The sequence below is a fragment of the Petromyzon marinus genome, chromosome 16 (genome assembly GCF_048934315.1).
Source record: "Petromyzon marinus isolate PM22_M1 ecotype Great Lakes invasive population chromosome 16, UKy_Petmar_22M1.pri1.0, whole genome shotgun sequence".
Lineage (NCBI taxonomy): Eukaryota > Metazoa > Chordata > Hyperoartia > Petromyzontiformes > Petromyzontidae > Petromyzon > Petromyzon marinus.
This window is the reverse complement of record NC_133682.1, coordinates 8,799,348-8,825,630: the sequence shown is the minus strand read 5'-3', so window position 1 is coordinate 8,825,630 and position 26,283 is coordinate 8,799,348. Positions and strand designations below refer to the sequence as shown.

General features: G+C 45.9%; 1 protein-coding gene across 1 annotated transcript in view; it reads left to right on the top strand.

The window, feature by feature from the left end:
* The window catches only part of LOC116942858 (FRAS1-related extracellular matrix protein 2-like), a 66,413-nt gene that overhangs the window by 5,769 nt on the left and 34,361 nt on the right, over positions 1-26,283 (top strand). Inside the window, exons 2-5 of the mRNA XM_032955237.2 lie at positions 6,858-6,947; positions 23,396-23,542; positions 24,466-24,696; positions 25,363-25,488. Of these exons, the coding sequence (XP_032811128.1) occupies positions 6,858-6,947; positions 23,396-23,542; positions 24,466-24,696; positions 25,363-25,488 (594 nt within the window). The remainder of the gene's footprint in view (positions 1-6,857; positions 6,948-23,395; positions 23,543-24,465; positions 24,697-25,362; positions 25,489-26,283) is intronic.

The window sequence follows — 26,283 nt, the reverse complement described above, 5'->3', positions numbered from 1 at the left end:
TGGCGTTAAGAGGGAGGAGAGAGGAGGCCGTAGTTGCGTAAAAAAAAAATGAAAGTGCAGTCCTTTGCCTTCCCCCCCCCCACCACCACTGCATTTCACGTTCGTTCGGCGTCCTGTATGTGGAGCTCTTAAGAGGCGCGCCCAATGATTGGCACTCGGCGCGAGACGCGCTCACCGCACCTGCGCGGAATGGGACAGGTGCTTTTAAATAAACAAATTCAAATCCACGTCGACGGGGCGGGGCGGGGGGGGGTCATCATCACGGGGGGGGGGGCGGCGTCAGCACGAGCGTGAAGCAGTCTCGAGGGATCAGTGCGGGGTGAGCGCGCAGCCGGAAAGTCGCAGCTTAGCGGCGTGAACCGCGGGTGTTCAATTAAGCGCGTTCGTCGTCGGCCCCAAAGAAGGCGATGAGGCATTGCATCTGGCTAGCGTCTGCGTAACAACTACAGTCGTTTGGGCGGAATGAGTGTAAGGCGTTGTGATTGAGGAATTCGTGAGACTGAATTAATGGGGGGGGGGGGGGGGGGTGACGGTTGGAGCGGTGGCACAGTGGTTAGCGCACTGCCCGATGTTTACACGGCGAATGGAACTACGGCAGATACATGCGGTATAAAATCGGTGGTGAAATTACTGATCAAGATCTATCACTGTTTAGAATCCAAGTTCCCGCAAATAGAGAAAGTCGTGCGGCGCAGGATACGTACAATTAAATAATAGAATCACATTCAACATAATCTAATAGCGCCATCTATAGGGATGACCGAGGCAACGTGAATTCGAGACGTCGAATACAACTTCGTCTAACCCAGGGATCGACAACCTAAATAACGAGGTAGAGTCGTTTTTTTTTCTTGAATTCGGTATTTTAAAAAAACTATGTCAAGAGCCGCAATTCCACGTAGATACGAGACGGTGGTGCTGAATAAATAACGGTCACGAAGCAGCCCTTGAAGAGCCAAATGCGTTTTCCAGAGCCGCAGGACGCCGATCCCTGGGCTGTAACCCCTCCCTCTTCATCCCCTTGGTCAGCCCCGTAGCTTTGGGGGGTCGGGGGGCGAGGGTGGCTGGGCGCCCCCTCTCCAACCTGCTGAAGGCTCAACCCCCCATTCTAAATTCATAAAATTTAACAACAAAAAACATTTTGGAACAATGTTTAACCTCAAGTGGTGTTTTTTTTTTAAGTTCGCCAGTTCGGTGGACACCCACAACCATAACAAATATATGCGTTGCGTGCCTGCTTCACTTACGGGCTTGCCTGTAAGATGTGTTTATACAGCACTGTATTTAACACGTGCGCAACCCCCTCCCCTCACCTCCCTGGCGTATTGTATGCCACCTCCGTCGAAACAAGATCACGCAACAGGGTTTCCCTTGTGGCGAGTGCCCGTATCAGGAATGGTGTCGAGGGCTGCCCCCCGGCGCCCCTCCCGAGGGTGGCACCACCCGAGCGGGCAGCCGATCTGTTGGCAACGGAGCAAAGCAGCGAAGGATGGTAGCTCGGATTGTTTGATGGGCTGGTGACGGCGGCGCCTCAGCAGCAGTGAAGGCTCTCTCAGCCCCTTGGTGCTGTAAGCACAGGGATGTAGTTGACCAACACCTAACCCTGGCTTAACTACGAGCAGGGCCCACGAATAAATATATATAGGGCAATTTTAGCCCCTGGGAGATCCTGTGTGCGACACCACTTGCCTTGCTCTTGGCTATGTTGCGGCTTCTTAGGAAGCCGGGAGACTGAAGCCTGCAAAGAAGGTCTGAGTGATGTTGAAGGGCCGTGAACATTTTAAGCGGCGCATTTCACGGGATTAAATATATCCGCATCTGTTACTGATTGCCGTTCAGTTCTGCAGAGCGAGCAGGCTTCTAATTTACGCTGTGTTACGTTCGGAACGATGATAGCCAGCCATTAATATTTTTTTATCTCCAGCCAGCGCTTGATGATGTTACACGACTCGGCTGGCTGGTGTGCCAAGCTTGGATTTGCACAGAAGCGCGTTGGCAAGGGAGAAGTGCCCGAGTGAAACTGAAATACCATGTGGCCAGCTCACACGACGGTCCCTGTGCATCAAGTGCACGTTTAGCCTTTTAAGGGCCAATCGATCAAAATAAACGTGGTTATATTGGCACGTCAGATACGGACTGCAGTGATCCATCTGGTAATAAACACAGGACCTTGGGTGCTTGCTCACTGAATTTGTTTGATCAATCTTATCACGCTTTGGAAGCTAAGAAGGCCTCAACCTGAATGAGAATTCAAATCTAGAACTGAATGAGAGTGTTTTGAATGGGTGACCAGCATGCCACTAAATCATAGGGTGCGGGGCTACGTGGTAGGCAGCAGAGGGTAGTGCAGTAAATGATTGTACTGCACGTCTGTGCTCCCACCCACTTCCATGCTCCTACACCTTGAACAACCCACACTGACTAGAGTGGTGAAGTATGGCCAGATAACCCCCACAAGATGCGCTGTGTGCAGAGGCCCTACTTCGGGAAATGTATTGGTAAAAGGGCAGTGCATGTAATGTCTACATTTTGCACATGACTTGTGTTGCATTTTAAATGTGTCGTATGACCTTTTGAAATTATACCACTGCCAACTGTCTAAAAGCACATTTTCCAGACGCTCAAGCAATGTTTATTTTTTGTCCTCACTCTGACATATATAGAAAGTAAAATTTGTAAAGCAATAGCATTTTTTTTTACGAAAATATCTTTGAAAGTAATTTCCTACAAATATTTTTGTTGGTTAATAGATTTCTTTACAAGCGCCTAAGACGCCGTATCAGATTACAATACATATTGAGACAAATCCTTTTGCTGTTGTCTGATAGCAAAATATGTTTTAAGATAGATGATAGATGCATCCACGCAGCTTCATCACAGAAGCTTAATAGTTGAACGTTTTACCGTCAAGACTATTCGAGTGTTGTAGGAATGGGGCTGAAAAATGCCAAGGCTATATTACGTAACAGCAAAGGATGATTTACTCTATCTGTGTGGTACTTGAGTATTACTATATAATACGTGTGGGCTTTCACTGACTTACTCCAGTTTCCTTCCATATGGCAAATGCCCCTCAATAAAATTGGCCAAGCATCCCAATGAGACACCCTAGGACCTTCTTGGTTAATACATTCGCAGCATTGTTGTTGTTATGATTCACCTCCAGGCCATTATTTCGTTTGCTCTCCGGTTCATACGGGTGGCATTATTCACTTGCAAGGAGCGTCCGTGGATTTTATTGCAGTGTGGAACCTAAGGTGGAATATCGCGAATGGTTCCTAAAAGACAACTTAGCAATGTGAACCAACCTGTCCCAGCCACATCCCGCTCCCCCGGGTGACTCTGCGCCACTCGCAATAAACACAGCTGCTTTTGCCAAGATTGCATGATAAGAGATCTCTTTCTGGGTCAGGCAGATGCAGATTCACGGCATGCCACACACATAACGCACACGCGCGAACACATATACAAATTGAGCCCCTGTTTTAGGGTACGGCTAGAAGGCACGAGCCGGCACACACGGTCATGATGTGGGTCCTACAATTGAACGTTTTTTGTTTTTACTTGGCCTTGCCGCCACAAGCGGTGCAATGGTGAACCTGCAATCCAGAGATCGCCACTTCGATTCGATCTACCGGCGCGCAAGTGTCAATGGTGTGCACGTTTCTTAAACACCTCCTGCCTCTGTCCACCCAGCAGTATAAATGGGCACACCACAGTTTATTGGAGGGTCGCCTGCGGTGGGGTAAAGTGTGGCTACACCCACCTCTTCTGAGACGCCTGGCCAGCATGAAAGAATGACCAAAGTTTCTTCTGGAGGGGCCGTTTTGACCTCCCTCCAATGGGAGGCCCTTCCGCCAGCAATAGTGCGAGCACGAAGTTGCTGGCCTGAAACTTTATTATTTTTTTTGGTAGGTGCAACCAAAACGCACGGGGCAGCACGCGGCCAAGATGTGCGGCTTACAATTTAACGTCTTTTCTCTTTTACTCGGCGGAGCGAAGCGGTAAACTGCTGGGGCTATGAGCAGGAAAGCCTGGGCAAATAAATCCCATCGTCGTAGTAGCACAAACCAGAGATGTAATTGCTGTAGCTCAACTCTCCTTTCAATAAAAGCATACAATCGCGGAGGAAATTGGTGGAGGCTAGGAATACGAACCACGTGCGGAAATGCTTCCTGTTGAAAAGAGTCTGCGGACGTCAGAATGTGGACGTAGGATTTGAGATTTCAGACCTTTTTTTTGATCGAGTGATGATTCCACGAATTTAGGCTTCGGACGTTGAACCCTGCCTCCGTGTTGACGATGAGCATCGCACACCACACTTGAGATGCCTCGCCGCGTTCCCCGTTCAAACGTTCGTTTATTTAACTTCTTTCGAAGCGTACAAAGCCAACCGTGCTAATCGGAGGTTACGAAATGAGCATCCGCGATGCAACGCAACGCAAAGCACCTTTTCTCTCCTTGTACAATCCGATCAATCCGCTAGGTTTACGTGCAGTTGCCAAAAAATAATAAATCAATGTAGGAATTGTATTTGATGAGCGTGACACGATGAGTCAGTCGCTGGGGGGGGGGGGGGGGGGGCTGAGCGCTGTAAATTCCCGCTGGAAAAGAAGACAAAGGGTGGTGCAGTGGCTCTATGGGTGAGCACGGTTGTGAGAGGACAGGTGGCGGTCCCTTTGAGCCGCACAGGTTCACCATGGAGCCATAGCTCTGGGCACAGAGGGTAATTAGTGGGAAGAGGTCGTAAATAAATAAATAAACAAATAAACAAATAAATACTCTCACGCATAGAAGCCCCCTCCGGCTTATATTGTATGTCCTAGCGGTATTTCCTTCACACCTGGCAGTCCACACATTGAGTGTGAGATCTGGATCTTTGTGCTGTTGGCTCATGGGAGAATACATTTTATGCATATAAACGTTCAACATTATCTTTACTTTTCACTGATGACATGTTTCGGATCCTGTGAGATTTGAGTGCTTTTGTAGAGGTGTTTCTTAATTGTCCTCGTTTTTTTATTTGATTGCGTTTCGTATCTTGTCTGCACAATACGTGTGCCTGCGCGCACACAGTTATCTCTATTGAACATCACGTAATGCGCTTGATTGTGTAGTAGATGTGAGTAAAAATGCATACTTTTGATATCCTTTTTCTCGCCCGATGTCAGTGCCGGATTATCCTAGTAGCAAAAGTAGCTCCATATGCGACGGGCCCCGCACTTCCAACGGCCCCGCGCTAAATGCTTTCAAGCTAATCAATTCCGGTTCAGTGATTCTGCACTTGCTCTATTACTATAGTACTATACCGCCTTCAACTTTTATGAACTACTGTATGTTTAAGGTTAGCGATTTGCCGTATTATCTGGCTGTACAGCAAATGAAAAAGTACAATTACTTTACTATGCAAGTGAAACATTTGTGTTTTAATATTGATGGGTTTATTTTATTTACGCCCCCCTTATAACATATGCTACAGGCCCCGCACTAGCTTAATCCGGCACTGCCCAATGTATGCACGTATCACGTCCTCATTCGCCCCCCATAAAATACATGCACAATCGCGTTCATCCGAGGTTATGTGTCCGCTACTGGGGTGGAGCAATGCCACTACAGTGATTCGCTACGAGCCCCGTGACCCGAGTTCAATTCCCTGCCATAGCTTACATCAGTGGCAAGCGATAACTGAACCACCACTAACCAGCATGGAGAAGTATGGTATAAAAAAAAAACATGGACTGGCTACGGCATGAGGAGGCCTTAATCCAGCAGTGAATTTGCCAAAGGGCTGTAAATTGTTATATTATAATGATTATGCGACTAAACCCATGGCAGATTTTCCTCATGCTTCTACCTAAAAGAACGACCACATATAATGCACATGGGTCTAATTTTCATCGTGCAGACAAATGGCATAACATTAAAATAGCGGAGGTCGTATTTGTGTCCGCATCAATCCTCTCATACGTGTTCACACTTCAGGCAGCATCGTAATTTATTCATGGGTTGACTTGCAAGGTCAAAGGGTTAACACTTTGAACATCGATATCTTCTCGTGTTTCCAGCACAGCTTGGAGTATGATGTTGTGGCCGGAACCTCAAAGGTTAAGGCTAAAGAGTGGGAGCAGAAATATGCATTGATTTATTGATTAATTATCAATTGTTAAGCTCACGATACATGCATCAAATTGTTTCCTGTTCGTTTACGTTCTGTGACTAGTGTTCACATGACCCCTGCAGCCATAAGAGCCACTACCATTCGCCGTAAAGTTACTAAAAACATAGATTCTTGAATAAAATCACACCAATTCAGGCTAATCGTATCTTAATTAAAAAAAAAAACTTCCTTAATATGCACCCCTATCTCAGACTACTGCTGCTGCTGTAAGAGGGTAAATCGATGGAGCGCAGTGGATTAAGTCCGGTCACGTGGCGCTGTGGTTACAGCGCTCCACTTACAATTGCAAGGTCACAAGTTCAAATCCTGATTGGGGGGGGGGGGGGGGGGGGGGGGGGTTGATTTGGTCCCACGTTTTTTGGAGGATCAATAAATGAATACCACTTTGTGGGAAGTCAGCAGTGTTTGTACTATGGGATAAACTCATCCCTGCCATGGGAATGTGGGTTTTTAACCGCTTTCTCAGCGCTGCAAACAGACGAGGCAGTGTTCTGAAATTGTTCGAGCGGGAAGCCACATTGGCATTGTTCTGAAGATAAGCCAAGAAATCCACACGTGCTATCACTTTATCTCAAGATGTAAACTTCTCAGAATGCCTCCACGAGCTGCCTGCTCTTCGTTAAAATTGCTCAGGTGTTCTGTATTTCTAACTTGAGCTTTCTAAACATCCTTGTTGCAGGTGACATCGATGAAATGAAGGTTTTCTACGTGCTCAATGAGGGGGACAACGCCACCAGCGACATTTTCCAGTTCTCCGTTGAAGATCTGGGTAAGTTTATAACTGTTATTATGCATAGAATATATAATGCTATTATTCAAAAATTGATGTATGTGTGTGCGTGTGACGATTATCTCAACTGGTCTTGGGCCTCGCCTAGGTCGACTCAGCCTCAAATGAGTACCTGGTGCGGTGTGTAAACATCGCCACTGGGGAGGCAAAGGCGGCTGGGCGTGGTGCTGGGCACCCACCCCGTCGTGTGCCGTGCCGGCCTTCATAGGTGCTACTCGCTAACAGCACTTGCCCCTACAGTCTGTTCAGGCTACACGGGGGATCTTTGTATTTTGTGTTGGTATGAGAGGAGCGGTACCGCAGTGGTTAGCACACTCCGCTACAAACCCGGTCACCCGGGGTTCGATTCCCGCACATGGCCAACACCAGTGACGATTATCTGAACAGATCCTGGGCCTCTCCATGGTGAACTCAGTCTCAAATGAGTACCTGGTGCGGTGTGTAAACATCAGCGAGGAGAACACAAATGTGGCTGTGCGTGGTGTTGGCCACACACCCCACTGTGCTCAGTGCTAGCCTTTAGTAGCTGTTAACGAAGAGCATTTTCCCCAGTATTCTATGATGATGTTTTGTGTGTGTATATATATACTGGTTACAATTCTCCTTCATGTGCTCTACTGGTTGTCATAGGCCCTCACCAAACAGCATCTTGCCGTTGTAAAGAGATTTCCATCCTTTGCTTTGCCATGTGAATTTAGATTTGAATTCACACAAATGGGGCTCAACCGCTTGTTAGGTAATAAGCTGACCGACTGATAAAACCTCTAAATATCTAGTCAGGCGTGGAGACTTATCCAGGAACGTCAAGTCACGCACACAGATTACGGTTTAAATAAGCTCATCAAGGCCTTGCTCCTGAGAGCGCAATGAATCAGCCACTCCTTGAATCGTGGGTGTCATTCAAAAATTACCTAATTGGCACATTCCATACTCTGCCAAAAGCTGGCGAGAGCTCTGACCACTGCACCATGCAGACGCCCAACCAAAGCACCCTCTCCGATCGCTTCGGATCGGAAGAGCTAAGCAGCTTTGATCCTGGCTAGTACTTGGATGGGAGACTGCCTGAGATTGCTGGGTATTGTCGGCTTGGGCTGGTAGATGGCCCAGAGATTGCAGTACAGCAGCAGAATATCGAAGCGTAATTGTGCATTATTTTGAGAGTCGCCTTGTGTTCGTGGGGTTTCTCCAGGCACTCCGGTTTGTTCTCACACAGAGTCAAACACTCATTAGCCTCCTGAAAAAAAAAGATTTGATGCTCACCGGGGCTTTCCCGCACAAATTAAGAGCTTTGCTTTTTTTTCAAAATAAAATGCATTCCATCCATCTCCGCAGTTATCGCTGCCCGGGACGCGGTGTGACACACCGAGCTTTGGCCAATTCCTCCACTCAAGCCGCTGTTTACTTGTTTCCACGTCCTTTCAGAGCAGCTCAACGCATGGCTGGGCAGGGGAGCCCCGAGGGCCACGTGATGGTAATCGGACCACTGACCCTCGATCACTGAGGGCTGACCGGGGGGACGTGGACAAGACAGGATGGGGATGGTCCAGAGAGAGATATTTTTTTCTTCTTGGTGGTGGGGTTGTGAGATCGGGATCAATGTGGAAGGCCGGGGAAGCACAAGGGGCACTGTTTTCTGTGTTTGCTTTAGTGGTGTTCCGGCTGAATGTCCAAAGGAGAAGGGGCGGGAGGGAAACAAAGCCCTTGTTTGCACATTCATTCACCCACTCGTTCGTTCATTCATCATCTCTCTGCCCAGCTATTTGCCTTGCAGCAATTTTGGCCGAGATTAAACCCTTCCATGGTAGCTCTGCGGAGAGCCCCTTTACCCCTGGCAAGCGTGTAACGAATGGACTGTCGTTGGCCAGATTTGAATTAAATGATAAATTGTACAATTAGAGCACCAGTGGTGGCTTTTTTTCCTCTTCATGAATTCCAGTCAAAGTATTTTACTGCTCTGACAGAGTCATTCACCCTCATGGAGGAGTTAACCCCATTCTTGCATTTGTCGCACAAATACCTGTTCGCTGTTAACGCTGTAACTATTCTTACCCACGTTTCCCTTGAAACAGAGATCTCTGGTTTTTAACACGTATTTACACGGTCCTAATGTTAATCATTTACAGCACTCTCTCAATCCGCCGACAGATAAAGGCCTCCCTCACGGAAGTTACTTGGTCATACCTCACCATGCTGGTCAGTGCATGGTGAAGAGCGGGGATCCCAGAACCAGTTCCGATATCGCTCACACCATGGGCAGCTCAGGTCGCAGGATTCATAGCGCAGTGTGCTAGCGAGTGCGCCCACTGCCCCCACCCCTTACGCGGTGTCAATGGAAATCTAATTGAAAATTGAGTGCTGCAGTACCTCCCTAACCACTTTGCTTTTTTGGAATGACCCCACTTACAGCAGCAGTAGTAGAGCCAGGTGGCCCGCAATAGGAGAGAGTGTGTGGGGGGTGGTGGGGCTGTGATAGAAGCAACCGTCAATGGTGCTCAGGCTGCCACTTGACCACTGGGTGGTCAGTTGCTGGGTGCAAACGGGGCTGCTCAGGTTCCCCTTCCCATCATTAGGATGTTTACCTGAGCCTGAAAGCTACCCGCTCTCGCAAACCGAGCCCACCGGCTTGCCTTCCACCAGCAACCGACTGTGGGAGATTTCCGAGTTGATTTGTCACTGGTTTGGAATGCGACTGTGAAGATCGGAGTGGATAGACAGACGGGTGCAACGTCCTTTGTGGGAATCCTCAACTGCGTAAGATGCCGACTCCACCACCGTGTTATTCAATTGCCTCGAGGTGTCAAGGGCTGAAAAATTCCCCACTTTTTATGTTTAGTGCTATTTATTCATTACGCCATTCACACAATCGACGCACGTTGTATATGTGTGATCCAGAATAACCTATCTTCTACCACTTCGCCATTGCCAATTCGTAGAGGGCCTCAAATAATCCTGCGTTGCGTATATTGTTGGTTTCAATTCGTGAGAGATGGCGTCTTTCAATGTAACATCAGCTGAATATGAAGTCCATGTGTTGCAGTGGTTTTCAGACTCAAGGTTTCGCACTCCCCAATGGCCTAGGTTTCCACGTTTGCTCGCCGGTGTGTCTTTTACGTGAATGCTGCACTAATGCCCAGTAGGAAGTGTCACCTATTATCTATCGGCTTCAGTGGCACACACCACAGGAGGGCACATTGCTTGGTTCACTCATTATGGGGATCATACATTTGTTAAGTGTTTTTCGTACCACTTTTTGCTGGCCCTGTCCTGAGGTCCCAAATTCAAGTTTTCTGATTTTTTTGTTACAAGCATAAACTAAATAATATTTGTGCTAAATTTCAGGTGTATAGTCCTACTTGGACATCAGTAGTATAATTTGGTCAGAACACTCCGTATGAATTAGCTGATGTGAACTGCACGGATTTCGTCCATTGTAAAACACGGAGGTCTCATGGTATGTGTGTTGCAGTATAAAACCCTATTGTTTGAGATTAATTGAAAGGGCCAAAGAGAGTGCGGGGGGGGGGGGGCAGGTGGTGCAGTTATCTCTTATATCCTCCGATCTGAGGGGGCCTCAGAAAGGGCTGAGGGGTGCCCCAGAGAAGACCACATCTGGCATTTTGCCCCCATGCCTCCATAAAATTTTGGCGGCCATGCCCACTGATTAGCGAAACAGGAAGAGGCGTCTACTGGAAAAGTTATGGTCGGCAGGTGGTTAAAAGTGCATATGCGACCATCTGCAACGGCCATACAGTGAGGGAAAAAAGTATTTGATTACCCTGCTGATTTTGTACGTTTGCCCACTGACAAAGAAATGATCAGACTATAATTTTAATGGTAGGTTTATTTGAACAGTGAGAGACAGAATAACAACAAAAATCCAGAAAAACGCATGTCAAAAATGTTATAAATTGATTTGCATTTTCACGAGGGAAATAAGTATCTGACCCCTCTGCAAAACATGACTCAGTACTTGGTGGCAAAACCCTTGTTGGCAATCACAGAGGTCAGACGTTTCTTGTAGTTGGCCACCAGGTTTGGGACAAAATCAGGAGGGATTTTGTCCCACTCCTCTTTGCAGATCTTCTCCAAGTCATTAAAGTTTCGAGGCTGACGATTGGCAACTCGAACCTTCAGCTCCCTCCACAGATTTTCTATGGGATTAAGGTCTGGAGACTGGCTAGGCCACTCCAGAACCTTAATGTGCTTCTTCTTGAGCCACTCCTTTGTTGCCTTAGCCGTGTCTTTTGGGTCATTGTCATGCTGGAATACACATCTACGACCCATTTTAAATGCCCTGGCTGAGGGAAGGAGGTTCTCACCCAAGATTTGACGGTACATGGCCCCGTCCATCGTCCCTTTGATGCGGTGAAGTTGTCCTGTCCCCTTAGCAGAAAAACACCCCCAAAGCATGTTTCCACCTCCATGTTTGACGGTGGGGATGGTGTTCTTGGGGTCATAGGCAGCATTCCTCCTCCTCCAAACATGGCGAGTTGAGTTGATGCCAAAGAGCTCCATTTTGGTCTCATCTGACCACAACACTTTCACTCAGTTGTCCTCTGAATCATTCAGATGTTCATTGGCAAACTTCAGACGGGCATTTATATGTGCTTTCTTGAGCAGGGGGACCTTGCGGGCGCTGCAAGATTTCAGCTCTTCACGGCGTAGTGTGTTACCAATTGTTTTATTGGTGACTATGGTCCCAGCTGCCTTGAGATCATTGACAAGATCTTCCCGTGTAGTTCTGGGCTGATTCCTCACCGTTCTCATGATCATTGCAACTCCACGAGGTGAGATCTTGCATGGAGCCCCAGGCCGAGGGAGATTGACAGTTCTTTTGTGTTTCTTCCATTTGCGAATAATCGCACCAACTGTTGTCACCTTCAGTTTAACACATAGGCTTTCGCGACCAATATTATTCATAATAAAGGTTTTTGGGTTAGATCGCATTATTTATAAATGTGTCGTAACCCTCCACCACCCGACACGGCCAATCAGCAAAAAAGTGTCACGTTGACAAAAGACAAATAGTTTACTACTTTAGCCCACCAGTGTGTTGAAGAGTGAATCTACAACATTTACAGTTTGAGTACGACGTTTCGCTGGTAATTACATCCAGCATCATCGGGCAATTCGCCAGAATGGTAAAGCCCTCACTTGCTCCCGGTCTTAAATAGAGCAGTAGGGTGACGCTTCCAAGGCGCACTACGCCTGTAGCTGTCAGAGAGATTAAAGTTACTTCTATTTCTCTCAATTTCAATGGATTCTCTAATTAGTCTTTGCCAGTAATAATAAGTTTTACACAACACTTCAACGTTATCAAAATCAATTGAGTGTCATTGTTGATAAGCATGTTCTGCCACTGCCGACAGTTGTGTTTGAGATAATTTAATATTTCTTTGGTGTTCTTTTAGTCTTATGCTGATGTTACGTCCCGTCTGTCCAATATAGCATCTGCCACATAAACAATGAATCCGATATACACCTTCTGTTGATAATTTAGGTAATTCGTCTTTAGTGCAAGATACTAGTTTTTGAATTTTTTGTACTCTACCAAATCTTACTGTAATGTTTTGCTTTTGCAAACACGGGCTAATTTGTCAGTTACTCCTGAGATAAATGGAATTTTAATTGTTTTAACAATCTGATCGCTTTCAGCAGTGTTGTTTTGCGATCGTGATTTGGCATTCAGTGCTCTGATAATTTGAGTATTATTGTAGCCATTCTGTCGTAATGCTTCTTTAACGTGTTTAATCTCTCTCACTAGACTTTCACTATCTGACACTGTTTTTGCCCGATGTATGATCGTCTTGATAAGAGAGGATTTCTGAGCTGGATGATGATGCAAATCTACATTCAGATAGGCATCAATGTGCGTTTGCTTTCTGTAAACGCTGTGTTATTTTACCGTTTAGGCCATGTCCAAGCAAAATATCTAGGAACGGGAGTGTATTATTCACCTCCATTTTCATGGTGAACTGGATGGCCGGGTTTTGTGCATTGAAATTATTTAGAAGATCATTAAGTGTATCTTTACCATGTGGCCAGACAACCAAAGTGTCATCCACATATCTAAACCAAAAAGATGGTTTTAATGTGCTCGAGGCAAGTGCTCTTATTGCAAAGTTTTGCATGTACAGATCTGCTATAGCAGGAGATAAAGGAGAGCCCATTGCTGCTCCTTCCTTTTGTTTAAAGAAATCCCCTCTCCATAAGAAGTTAGTGTTATTTAAACAATGGTCAGCAAGTTTCGGAATATCTTTTGGTAAACCTGTATTTTTTTATAGTGTATCAAGTAATTTAAGCGATTCGTTCACTGGAACCTTAGTGAATAGAGAAATCACATCAAAACTTACCAGAATATCATTAGGATTAAGTTTAATATCTTTAATCACATTCAAAAGATGTTCTGAATTTCTTATGAATGAAGATGTCCTACCGATGTAGGGCTGTATTTGTTTAGTTATATATTTTGCTAATGTATACGTGGCAGAGCCAATTATACTGACTATGGGTCATAATGGGATGCCGATTTTATTCATCTTTGGTAGCCCATACAGTCTAGGTGGTTTTGAGGCCCTTGGCTTAATTTGGTATTGCTCATTCTTAGGGATTAATGAATTTGCAATTATTGCAGTAGTTTTACGTTATAAAGTATAAGTTGGATCTCGTTTAATTTTAATGTAGGTACTTTCCTCTAGTAAATTGGCACTGAATGTCAAATCACGATCGCAAAGCAACACTGCTGAAAGCGATCAGATTGTTAAAACAATTAAAATTCCATATATCTCAGGAGTAACTGACAAATTAGCCCGTGTTTTGCAAAAGCAAAACATTACAGTAAGATTTGGTACAGTACACAAAATTCAAAAACTAGTATCTTGTACTAAAGACGAATTACCTAAATTATCAACAGAAGGTGTATATCGGATTCATTATTTATGTGGCAGATGCTATATTGGACAGACGGGACGTAACATCAGCATAAGACTAAAAGAACACCAAATAAATATTAAATTATCTCAAACACAACTGTCGGCAGTGGGAGAACATGCTTGTCAACAAGGACACTCAATTGATTTTGATAACGTTGAAGTGTTGTGTAAAACTAATTATTACTGGCAAAGACTAATTAGAGAATCCATGGAAATTGAGAGAAATAGAAATAACTTTAATCGCTCTGACAGCTACAGGCTTAGTGCGGCTTGGAAGCGTATTATTAAATAATACATATTACAATTCCTTATAGGGGAAACACATACTAATTAACGGATTACTAACGTAGCATATAATCACAATAACACACATTACAACTAATTACAATCTACAACTCATTATTAATCATAACCATTGACTGATTACCAATCGATTATATAATTACAATAACCCCCCTCCGCCTCAAATCACTGCACCTGAAATGAGTTAAATGATGACATCACCCTGCTGTTGCTCTATTTAAGACCGGGAGCAAGTGGAGGGCTTTACCATTCTGGCGAATTGCCCGATGATGCTTGATGTAATTACCAGCGAAACGTCGTACTCAAACTGTAAATGTTGTGGATTCACTCTTCAACACACTGGTGGGATAAAATGGTGAACTATTTGTCTTTTACTCTTTGTTTTTTTTCGGAAAAGTAACGTAGAAATAAGAAATTATAAAAAAAATTACATAATAGCGTACGACGTTTCGATTGCAACACAAGCAATCATCAGTTACAGAAGAGCTAAATTTAAGAGAGAGAGAGGAAACACATAACCGGTTATTTCTTCATGACTTTACCGAAAAAAAAAACAAAGAGTAATTCCTGCAGTCACGAAAGCGCCAAATCAAGTTTATTTGTCTTTTGTAAACGTGACACTTTTTTTGCTGACTTGCCGTGTCGGGTGGTGGAGGGTTACGACACATTTATAAATAAAGCGATCTAACCAATAAACCTTTATTATGTTGTCACCTTCTCACCAAGCTGCTTGGCAATGGTCTTGTAGCCCATTCCAGCCTTGTGTAGGTCTACAATCTTGTCCCTGACATCCTTGGAGAGCTCTTTGGTCTTGGCCATGGTGGAGAATTTGGAATCTGAATGATTGATTGCTTCTGTGGACAGGTGCCTTTTATACAGGTAACAAGCTGAGATTAGGAGCACTCCCTTTAAGAGTGTGCTCCTAATCTCAGTTCGTTACCTGTATAAAAGACACCTGGGAGCCAGAAGTCTTTTTGATTGAGAGGGGGTCAAATACTTATTTCCCTCATTAAAATGCAAATCAATTTATAACATTTTTGACATGCGTTTTTCTGCATTGTTGTGTTGCTATTCTGTCTCTCACTGTTCAAATAAACCTACCATTATAATTATGACTGATAATTTCTTTGTCAGTGGGCAAACGTACAAAATCATCAGGGGATCAAATACTTTTTTCCCTCACTGTATGTGCATTTCGGGAATTACAGTTGTTTTGTGAAGGGCTAACTCCGCTTGATGTAAATGTGGGCAGCCAGTTTGGAGGTGCCGCATTGCTCCTCCGGGCTCTTGAACTCAGGCGGCCCCGGGGCAGTTCATCAATCGAGAGCACTCCGAGATGAATCGCCCGGTATTTATTCAGCGCGAGACAGGCCCATTACTTATGAGTCGTTGCCCCATTCCGTGGGCAGCAGCAGCAGCAGCAGCGGTGTCGATGATTGGCGACCTCTTGCCGTTGGATCCTGGCTCAGATGTTGAAGGGATATGGGATGGCTGTTCAGGGCATGCGATTATACACGCGGCTTTAACCGGTCAGGAGGCTAATTCCTGTGTGGCCGCACGTACGACTTTGAATTGTATTACACAAAAAACACATTAAACAGGCAACTTTCCATTACAATATTCACTTACTGTAGCTGTATTTTTTCTTACTATTTTGATATATTTAATACTTTATTCATCAATGTTTATCTTTATGCATAATAATATAGAGCTTTTTGCTTATCTACTGCTGGACGAAGCTGCGCAGCAATATGGCAGAACGCCCGATGCACAATCCCAAGGTAGCGAGTTCAAGTTACAGTTGGAGGCCAGTTCAGCCCATCATCCCTTTTAGGGGGGTCAATAAAATGAGGAGCACTTTGTGGAAGACATAAGTAGTGGGTTTTCTCTTGAGGATTCTGGTCCCTTCCACGTGATTGAGGAATTTCCACCGCCGACTCAAAACAAGATGAGCGCCGTCCGCAGCGTCTTTATGTATGATGACGCTCGTGAGTATTTTTCGATAATTATATTAATTTTGCATTCTCTTTTTTACTCCACTGCTGGATGAGGGCGTCCCCACGCTGTCTCAGCCATGGTGGTTATTTGTCGTACATCACCATGCTGATCTGTGCGGGTAGGAGAAGGGGAGCATGAGTTCACCAAAGAAGCCGCTTTACATATATATGCCATAATACATGCGTACGCACATATAACGTGCATGAATTACGTTTTCCATTTTACGAATGCTGAATAAATGGAGTAAATGTGAAAATAGCAATCTTCTTACCGGAATAGAGATGCTACCATAATCGGTTAGTTTCCTTTTAAACGTAATGAATAACATACGCATTGAGCAAATGCAGAGATGTCCCCGTCTTTTCCACAGAGCTCCGATGCGTGCGAGATTCACAGTGTTTGACAAGTAACACGGAAGTCTGCTTTTCTAGCGCTAATCTCGCAATCCTCGCTTGACTCAACAGTCATTCCCCCAAGGGTGGGGGGACATTTCCACTTTGCCTTTAACCATTAATGCTGAGCCGGCACGGAAGAGAGGAAGGATTACAGACGATTTTGCACTTTGAAACATTATTTCGTTGCAAGCACATGCCCGGCATTGCATGCCGCTGTGTGTGTGCCATTTCAAGAGGCATTCGGAAGTGATGGTCTGAGAATGTCGGAATGGAAAGCCAGCAGAAATCATCGCGACGAATGTCGATGCTAACTAATGAAATGAGAGTATCGTTCAGACAATGCTAAGAGGCGAGCATTTCGAGTAACATTTAGAATGAAAACAATGACACACGTGTAATGTATTCAGAAGTTTCACTCAATAGACAACAACACGACAAACATATTTTGTAAATCTACATAAATTGCAACTAAAATAACCTTCACATTTTAAAGTAAACTCTCCGCGATATCTTTTTCCCCCTTCTTTCCAACTTTTTTTCCCCCCTCTCAAACTGCCGCCAGTGAATAGCGGCCTAAAGTGCGCACGCGGGGGTAATATACCACAGTGCAAAAGGATAATGGACTTATCCCCATAACAACCTTTAACCCCGTGCGATGTCGGCGCTGCGGGTCAGAGGTCAGGCCCACGGGTCAAGTCACATATCCAGTCGTGCGAGGTTTTTTTTTTACCTCTCGATGGCTTTTCAAAAGATTTGCTGGCGCCTACGGAGACCCGTAGGTGGCCCGTGCAGTGGCGGGCGGTTATCCGTGCGGCTCTTCGTGTGAACACTAAAACCCTGCGCCCGGTCACAAAGTCACCGGCGCGAGGGGTTGCTGCCGTGGTTTGCGTGGGGCTCCGACATTTTTTAACTCGATAAGTTAATTCGCGCTGGGCGACGAGCGGCGAGGACATTACCCCAGCTTGTGTTGCGTTTGACGCAACGACAATGCCACTGAAATATGGAATAATCCAAATGTTTTTAAATAAATGTGTGTTATGTTCATGTTGAGTGCTGAAATATGAGCAAATCACACCGATTTCTTCAAATTTCAGAATCTAAGCATACTTTGAGCCTGGTTAGTATCTTGGAAACAATTGGGGAAACTGGTAATATAGGCTTGAATGGAAAGGTGGCCAGTGGATGGCAATATAATTATTGAACTTATCTGTGCCTGCATCTGTGATGGGCTGATAACCGAGAGCGTCTGCGTTTGGCTATGCGCATGTCTGCGTGTCTGTCGATGAGGCGATGGCGAAGCGTGCTTTTCAACAGGAACGTCGTTGCTCACCGCACCAGTGTCCCGGGGGGCACGGTCAGGTGGCTTGGGAATGCCCCCCCCCCTCACCTCCACGTGAGGATCCTGCGAGGTGCTAATATGCTTACGCAGGCACTCGGCATGTCCGGGGCGCTTAGCAAAGTGGTCCCGTGTCATCGCAGGTGTCGAGCAGAAGTCCGGAAAATATCAACAAAGACAGCAGCGTCTTCGTGGGTGTTTGCGTGGCACCGCAGGTCTGGGTAGCAAAGGCTTGAAATCCACCCAATGGCTGTGTGTTTGATAAGGACCCTGTGTGCTCGTTCTCTGCAATGTTGACGGTGTTTTTTGTTTTGTTGTTACTGTGATCACGCACCACGGGTCTTCCCCGTCAAAGCGCGGGGCAGCTGCCTGAACGGAATCATCCGTGTAACAAATCAAAGTTAACGTAAACAAGAAACACCTTTTTCTTGCCCCCTCCCCCCCTCTCTCTCTCTCTAATGATAATAAACATGCTTTTGTTTCATTGACGATTTGGGAGCATAAGGTAAAGCAATGCAATGACAAATGCGATGCGCATTTGCTTTCGTAGACGAGGTTTTTGCTGATGTTTTCAAAGTCAAAATTTGTCGTGCTTATTATTGGTTACAGGGGTCAGATTTTTCAGCATTCACAATACCTCGTGAACATAAAAATAAGGTTAGAATGCAAAGTGGCTTATTGAAAACCATGATAGCAATTTATTTATATATTTTTTTTAAAAACGCGCTATAAACCCAGTAAGCTAGGTTCGATTTATTGCCAAGTCTTATGTCAGTGGCGAGTGAACTCTGAAGCAGTCTCGGGCACCCCTTCCCCAACACCCACAACGACCACCATGGTGAAGTATGTTCGAATAACCCCCCCCCCCCACCCCAATGACCAACATGGTGCCAGGACGCCTTCATCCAGCAGCGGATTTCTAAATATCTGTAAATGCTTCGATGGATTTCAGAGAGGCACTGGGGCACAGGACACGTGGAGACTTGTGGCCCAGAGCAAAGTTTCCTCGTGTGCCCTTGCTCTGTTTCCTTGGCAGCTACGTGTGTCCAACTACGTTAGCCGGTTTGCAGATTACCCGTTTTGGTTGAAGAGTGGCACAAACCCCGCATCTTCAGACCTCTTTGGCCAACAAAATAAAACAATGGTTGAGTTCCATCTGGAAGGAAACGGCCCAATGCCTGCATTGGTAAAGCACATTGCGCAAGACACACCTTCAATCAATGTAATACCCATTAGATGTTGAATTATAATTAGTCTTTATGTTTAACATGCATACATACAGGATGTTTCAAAAAAATTGACCCAATTTCAGAGATATAGCGATTTCAAATCGGGTCCGTCCTTTTGAAACACCCTGTACATATAGCAATACCTGGTGACCACTGGGACGCATACACGCGTATGCATTCGCAGCGGTTGACTTGCCCGTCTTTCGGCAAGAATAGAAAACCAGAATCTCTTCAGAGCAAATTCCAAAAACCGCGTGCGGAAGTCCGAGACGGCACCTGTGCTTGCGGCCGGGACGCGTGAAGAGTGTCGGAGACTTTTAACCCCCGCGGGTCCTCGGCGCAGCTGCTACCGTGGGGGGAGGGGGAGGGCCGAGTATGCAATTGAACTTTTTTTTATTTTGACTGTGGAGCTGTTTGAGCTGAAGCTCTCGGAGGCAGGCGAAGACGTGGACAAGTGAGGCCACACATAGCTGGAGTGACGGCTCATGGCGAATTGCGCAGGTGGTTGAGCACGAAAGGGCGGCGGAGACGGCGGTGGGGGTCAATTTTTTTTTCTTCTAACGTTCAGTTTCGCCTCTTTGGCGGCATGTGACGCGAAATTCGCAGTACGGCCATTCCCCACCGATGCTGTTTGCCTTGTTTAAAGAGAAGTTGAAGTAGTGTGAGGTATTTGTACATGTCCCTTGATTAATGGGCGAAGCATTTTTTAAGTATTCAAAGGGGATTTTTTCTTCTTCTTGACGGTTGGCTTTATGTTTTTGGTTTCGGCTTTTGTGTCCATACAAGTACCAAACTTGTGAAAATAATAATGTCCCCTTTGCGAGTCAGTTATTTATGTTCACCTTGTTAAAATAAAGCAAATTGCAATTCGAATCAAATGCGTCGTGCTCTCAAACACAGTGAAGGTGATATCGGAACATTTATTTAAAATAAATAATACCACAAATGATAACTTATATTAGATATATTTTAAAATAATATTTATGTTTAATGTATATTTGTTATTAAATACCATTTTGTGTTAAAGTGTATGCACGTGTTATATTTTACTGTATGGTAAACATTTGTAACACCCTACTTAAATGTACATTTATGAACATGAATTTTGATCCGAGCTCAAGTTCACGGTAAGTCTCATCATCATCATAGTCATCAGCATCTTCTCTGCCTTACCCGCAATGATCAGCGAGGTGGCTTTCATCTCTCCCAACGCCTCTCTCTCTCGTCTCTCAAAACCGTAATTAGCACCTCGATTCATAGTTTAAAAGACATGGCAATACGTGAACGCTGTATATAGCATATATAGTTATTAGTTCATTAATGACCTTCATCACTCAGTTTTACCGATGACGACCCTTTTAGATCAGGACATCAGGTCATCAGGTTTATGGGGCGGGGGGGGGGACAAAAGATGCCCCCGCGTGGGCTAGTACCCAAGCGTGTTGCCAAACAAGAGAGTGAAAGCCAGACTCATTAAGGCAACAATGGGGCCTGTGGGATGAATCCCTGGGTCCTTTGCGTTCTGCGGGGTGGGCGGTGGGGGGGGGGAAGAAGGCTTAAGCCAGGGCAACGTGACACTAAAAGGGGGCTCTTAAAGGTGTGTAACGTGAGCGTGTGGATCAAGGGACAACATCGGGCGCCAGGTGGTCTTCATCTAAACTTACCGCTGGGGAGATTAAAGATGGTGAGGTAGGTTCCATGTAAATAGACAAGTCACAGCCATCGCTGGGCTTTGCCCAGAATCAAGCAGCGAGGCCCGCGTCTGAGCTTGGAATAGAACTCGGACGAGGTGGACGGGCGGGTGGCCCACGGGTCAGAACACCGAGCTGACGTCGCTGCGATCCAGGGTTCTGATGTAGGCAGCCACCCGTGATTTGAACTTGGTTTCTCGGGTGTAAGCGAGCTGATGGTCTCAACCCGGTCACCAAGAAGTGCACGCAACCTATACAGTTATTCCCACACTCAGAGTGATATGTCAGTGTGTATTGGACATGCAGAAATGCCTTTGCATGCAAATGTGAAAATCGTGCCTTGGGTATGGATGAAGAAATCCGTTTAAGTGACTTCAGAAAGTAGTTCTGTGATACCATCTTCTGAGACAATTCTCTGACACGGGGCATAGGTACTGCAAGCAGCAATAGCTCCGAATGTAAAAGTATTCATCTTAAGACATGCATGCAATAGCTGAATTGTCACATAATTGGGGAAAATATTAAACGAATAGAACTCAGATGTGAGCCCTGTGGGTCTCGAGGTAGCAGCACCCTTGTGTAAACCCATGCTACCCCTGAACACCTTGAAATATAATAAGCACTGAGACAGCTGTTCAGGTAGCGTACCCTATGAACCACCCACCCTTGTTAGTTCTAAGTATCACACGCTCAAATGGTTCCTGGTAGTACAATGCACATTTGCCGAGTGGCACCGTTGAATGTCGGCAAAAAAACATAGATTTACGAAGTCTGTAATCTTTGCTCGGCTATCGACAGCAGTATATTGCCTTCTTAGAAACGAATATAGAACAAGAAGTGGAATGCCGGACTTCAAAGCTCATTGCCAACACGTGTGGTGTCTTATAAAGGCGGCCGCTGTTCACAGGTGTGTGTGTGTAGCAGCGGGACGCTGTGATTTTTCGTAATTTATTACCGCTTTCTCTCTCCATTTCTCAAGCTACACACTAACAATGTCTAAGTTAACCACATTAAAGTCTTAGTCCAGAATTAGTGCTGCGAGTATACACGTGCAGCCACGTAGGAGTGACTTTGAAGATCAGGGGCAAGGTAGGGTTGGAGGGGGGGGGGGTCTTTTGAGTAGCCAATGTGGCCAATGGAGCGTATTAATTTAGGTGGTACAATACTAATCAATAATAATACGGATAATAATGTACTTCTTTCGTCCCAATGTTGGAGGAGCATCTGTCCCACCTGTCCCTGTACGATCCAACGTCCGTGTTCATTGGACGTCTCTTTGCTAATGCGTCCTCTCTTGGTGACCTTCAGCTGATCGGCTCACTCAAGCGGCACTTTGCAATCATGATTTCAACTTGTTGCAAGCGGAGTATTCGCTCGCTCTCGTAGAGAGTGGATTTTTTTTTATGGATCCGGAATGTTGTAATGCAGCACAGCGTTCGGGAGACTGACGTATACAATAAAGAAAGCAATTACCGCATAGACAATTGGCATTCACGCTTAATGTGTGTACGTGCGTTGTTTCAGCGATCCAAAAAACAAAATGGCATCAAAGACTGGGCCTGTTTTTATTTTCGTAAAATAATTGAACACGCACGACATTTGGTCATCTTTAACGAGTTACATTCTCGACAAAAAAAAAGGTGATCTTCTAAAAAGGGTGGCACCCCATAAAACATCGGCTCTGCTACCACTCCAGCCCACGGCCCTCCTCTCCGGGAACACAAATGTTGGGCATTACCTGCGGAATGCCCCACTTGCTCTTTCTTTTAAGGATTTGTTAGAGCAGCGTTACTGGGAATTCTAAAGTGTACACCCACGGCCACAAATGTATGCGGTTTTACATTTATGTGCGGGAATAATATTGATATACATTTGTATTTGATCGTGAAATGTTACTCTTTGTTTTTTTTCAAATCAAGTGGAAAGTTGTTTGACTCGTGCGTGCGTGTGTGTGCGTGTGTGTGTGTGCACACAACCAACTGAATGCATTGCATCAATCACCATATCACCGAGTGGAATAATGATGTGTTTGGTGTGTTTATTCTTCGCATAAGTGGCGGGGAGTGGTTTCAGAGTGGTTTGCGCACTCTCCTATGAAGCCGGCGGCGATATGAATTTGATTATCGGTCAACGGCCAACTTGAATAATTTACGGCCCATTGTTAATCGACTGCTAGGTGAAAGCCTCCTGGTGCCTTTGCATGACGAGGGTTGTGTGATCATGTTTAACTACGTTTGTCGTTTTGGTTTGGTGATACTGAGACCCCCTAACTGGTTCAGATATCACTCGCTCCTGATGTTAGCCATGGCTGGGAATCTCACTCTGATCGCCAGGTCCATAATGCAGTGCACTATGCACTGCACCAGCACTCCACCGCAGCATCACTGTTGTGCAATATGATTTATTTAAGTGTCAATTGGCATGTTGGTGAATGCTTGCCCTCGGTGTAATAACATATGCACATCAAGCTGTCGACCCAGACAAGAACTGGCATACCTACACATAACTGTGTCTATACCCGTCTGTCTGTCTGTCTCGCGCAGGAACAAACCAGCTGAAGAATCAGGTGTTCCGCCTGAACTGGGCATGGATCTCGCTGGAGAGGGAGTACTACCTGGTGGACGAAGACGCCAAGTTCCTGGAGGTCACCCTTCGTCGCCGTGGGTACCTCGGCGAAACTTCGTTCGTCAGTGAGTGGCCGGCATCACACAGTGTGAACCTGTTGTCTGAATGGGACGTGCAGTACGTCTCGTCTTTATCAGCGTCTAATACAGCAGCAATGTTGTCGTTTACCAAGGAAAGCTTGAATAAGTAGCATACTCATTTGCAGATTCATTGGGTTGTGCTCAAGATTTATGGTACGTTTTCTTTACGTTCATTTATTTTCTCTTTTCCTAATTTTGTTATCATTGCGCTTCCGGCATCACGTCATGAAACGATGTCACTGTCCAAATTTGACAAATTAGAACATTACCCCCAAATTACTCAATTGGGAATATAAAGTTATCATTGACTCCTACTGGCAGACGAACGCCCCAGGTCACCCCCCTTGCAAATGAGACTCATCCTGGTCTCTTGACTTCTCAACTGGTTAAACAAAATAAACTCGACCTTCATTAAATATTCATCATCCTGAGAAACTGTTGCAGATCAGTGCATCACCTCGTGTTAAAGAATGGGACGCAAATGTTGGAATCATAGAACTGCTTCTCAGATTATCTTATCAAGTGACATCTTATCCACACAATGGAAACCGAACATTCCTACCTACCCTGCTGTAGAAATTGTTTTACAGTAGGAAAATTAAAAATGTTAATTATCCAAACTGGAACCTTGACGAATTTAATGAAAACCAAACTTGACGTGATATAGTTTGTCATCATTTCACCACCAACTCGCCACACTCGAGAACCCAATTTAACCACAGGTCAGAATCTCAACCATGCTGCCTCAGTGCTCTGACCTCTTGTAGAGTAGGAGAACACTCACATTCTTCACAGACAGGTCAGCAACCTACTTTCTGCACCAACTCCTACAAGCTCCTCGACCCCTTTGTACGATCTGCCACCCCCCCCCCCCCCCCCGCGTGCCCATCCTCCGTGTCCGCCGGCAGGCATCAGCACGAAGGACGGCACGGCCGAGAAGGACAAGGACTTCAAGGGGAAGGCCCAGAAGCAGGTGCAGTTCAACCCGGGCCAGAGCAGCGCCTCGTGGAAGGTGCGCATCTTTGCCGACGCCGAGTACGAGACGACGGAGACGTTCGAGATCGTGCTGTCCGACCCCGTCATGGGGGCCCTCGAGTATCCCGACGTGGCCACCGTGGAGATCGTGGACCCGGGCGATGGTGAGACACTCGCGCGCCGGCCAGATTGAGATGGAGACGATGAGAGAGCATGAGAGAGCACGAGAGGCTGAGAAGAGAAACGGTGAGATGATGAGAGAGGCAGAGACAACGAGAGAGGTGGAAACAATGAGGCAAGGAGAGAGAGAGAGATGGAGTTGGTCCTGTTCTCTCGTATGGACGATGCAGATGCAGGGAAACGACTACAATTTCACATTCAGGTGGCAAAGCACGATAGCCACGTCAGGAGTAGCCGAGTGTGATCATCGCTGTGATGTCTCCTTCGTGTTTGTGGATCGGGCATTGCGTCGCTACATGTTGTATGGTCTGGTTTGGATGACCACAGTCGCTTGATGTGTCTAATGTGAAGCTGAACGCAATACAGAGTTATCCTCTTTGTGTTCCACAGGGAACTCTAACCTGCAAGATCCATAATGGCTTGGACAGTAGTCCGTGCCTGATTGAAACAGCTCGATAACTGTCCATTGGTTTTATTATTGCAACGTCGGAGACCCTTCCACAATGGTCGAGGCCAGGCTTGAACATCGGATGGCGCGCTCAGGAATGTGTCCGGCCTCGTTAGCCACGGAGGCTATAACGGGCGGTGACCCCCACTCCCCCCCCCCCCCCGTCTCTCCCTCGATCCTGTGTCCTCTTCCCCACCTCCAGAGTCGACGGTGTTCATCCCGCAGGACGTTTACCGCGTGGAAGAGGACATCGGGGAGCTTATAGTGCCGGTGCGTCGCTCGGGAGACACCAGCCAGGAGCTGATGGTCATTTGCTTCACGCAGCAGGGTGAGCAGACGCGGGACAAACTTCGCGACACAGCAGCATGCCAGCCCCAACACCCATCCTCCGTCACACCCAAAGGAAAAGCAAAATATGAGAATATAGGCTTTAAACTTGATTTGAAGCTTTCGTGAATGCAGGAATAACTCTTTGGTTCTTTCGGTAAAGTCACGTAGAAAGAAATATAGTCTCACTCTGACCGGCAATAAAACGAAGGAGGTGTTAAGATGTTCAAACATCAAATAGAGACATATTGCAAGGTATCAAGTCTGCATTAACCACACATACTGAGTTGCAAAAAGTGCACACAAACAAGCTCTGCTAGTACATGCATTGTCTTTAAAAGTGATTGACCTACACCAGAGATTGCTCTCTGGCCTAACACTGGTCAGAAAAAGCCATAAAGAAGTCTGTGCCTCTGGTGTTGGCTAATCGGTTTGTGCGTATGTTGAACTTCTTTCACACCGCACGCAGCCAACCGTGCTAATGGGAGTTCCAAAGACGATGCATCAGAGCATGTTTATTTTCATGTTTTGCCACAAGTATGTGTGGGTAATGCAGACGTGGTGCCTTGCAATGGGTGTGCCTATTCGGTGTTTGAACACCTTGACATAATTCCTAGAAATATAGCCTATTTTAATTGTTTTTCTCATTTATGATAGTACTGGCAAATAAATAAAAAAAATGCACCCAAAGAGTAACGCAAGACCATCTGGGCAACCCGAGCTTTAATCCCCATCCGCCCGAGTGGGAAGGCGTAATGGAGCCTCGAAGGCAAGCCGACGATTGACGGAGATACGA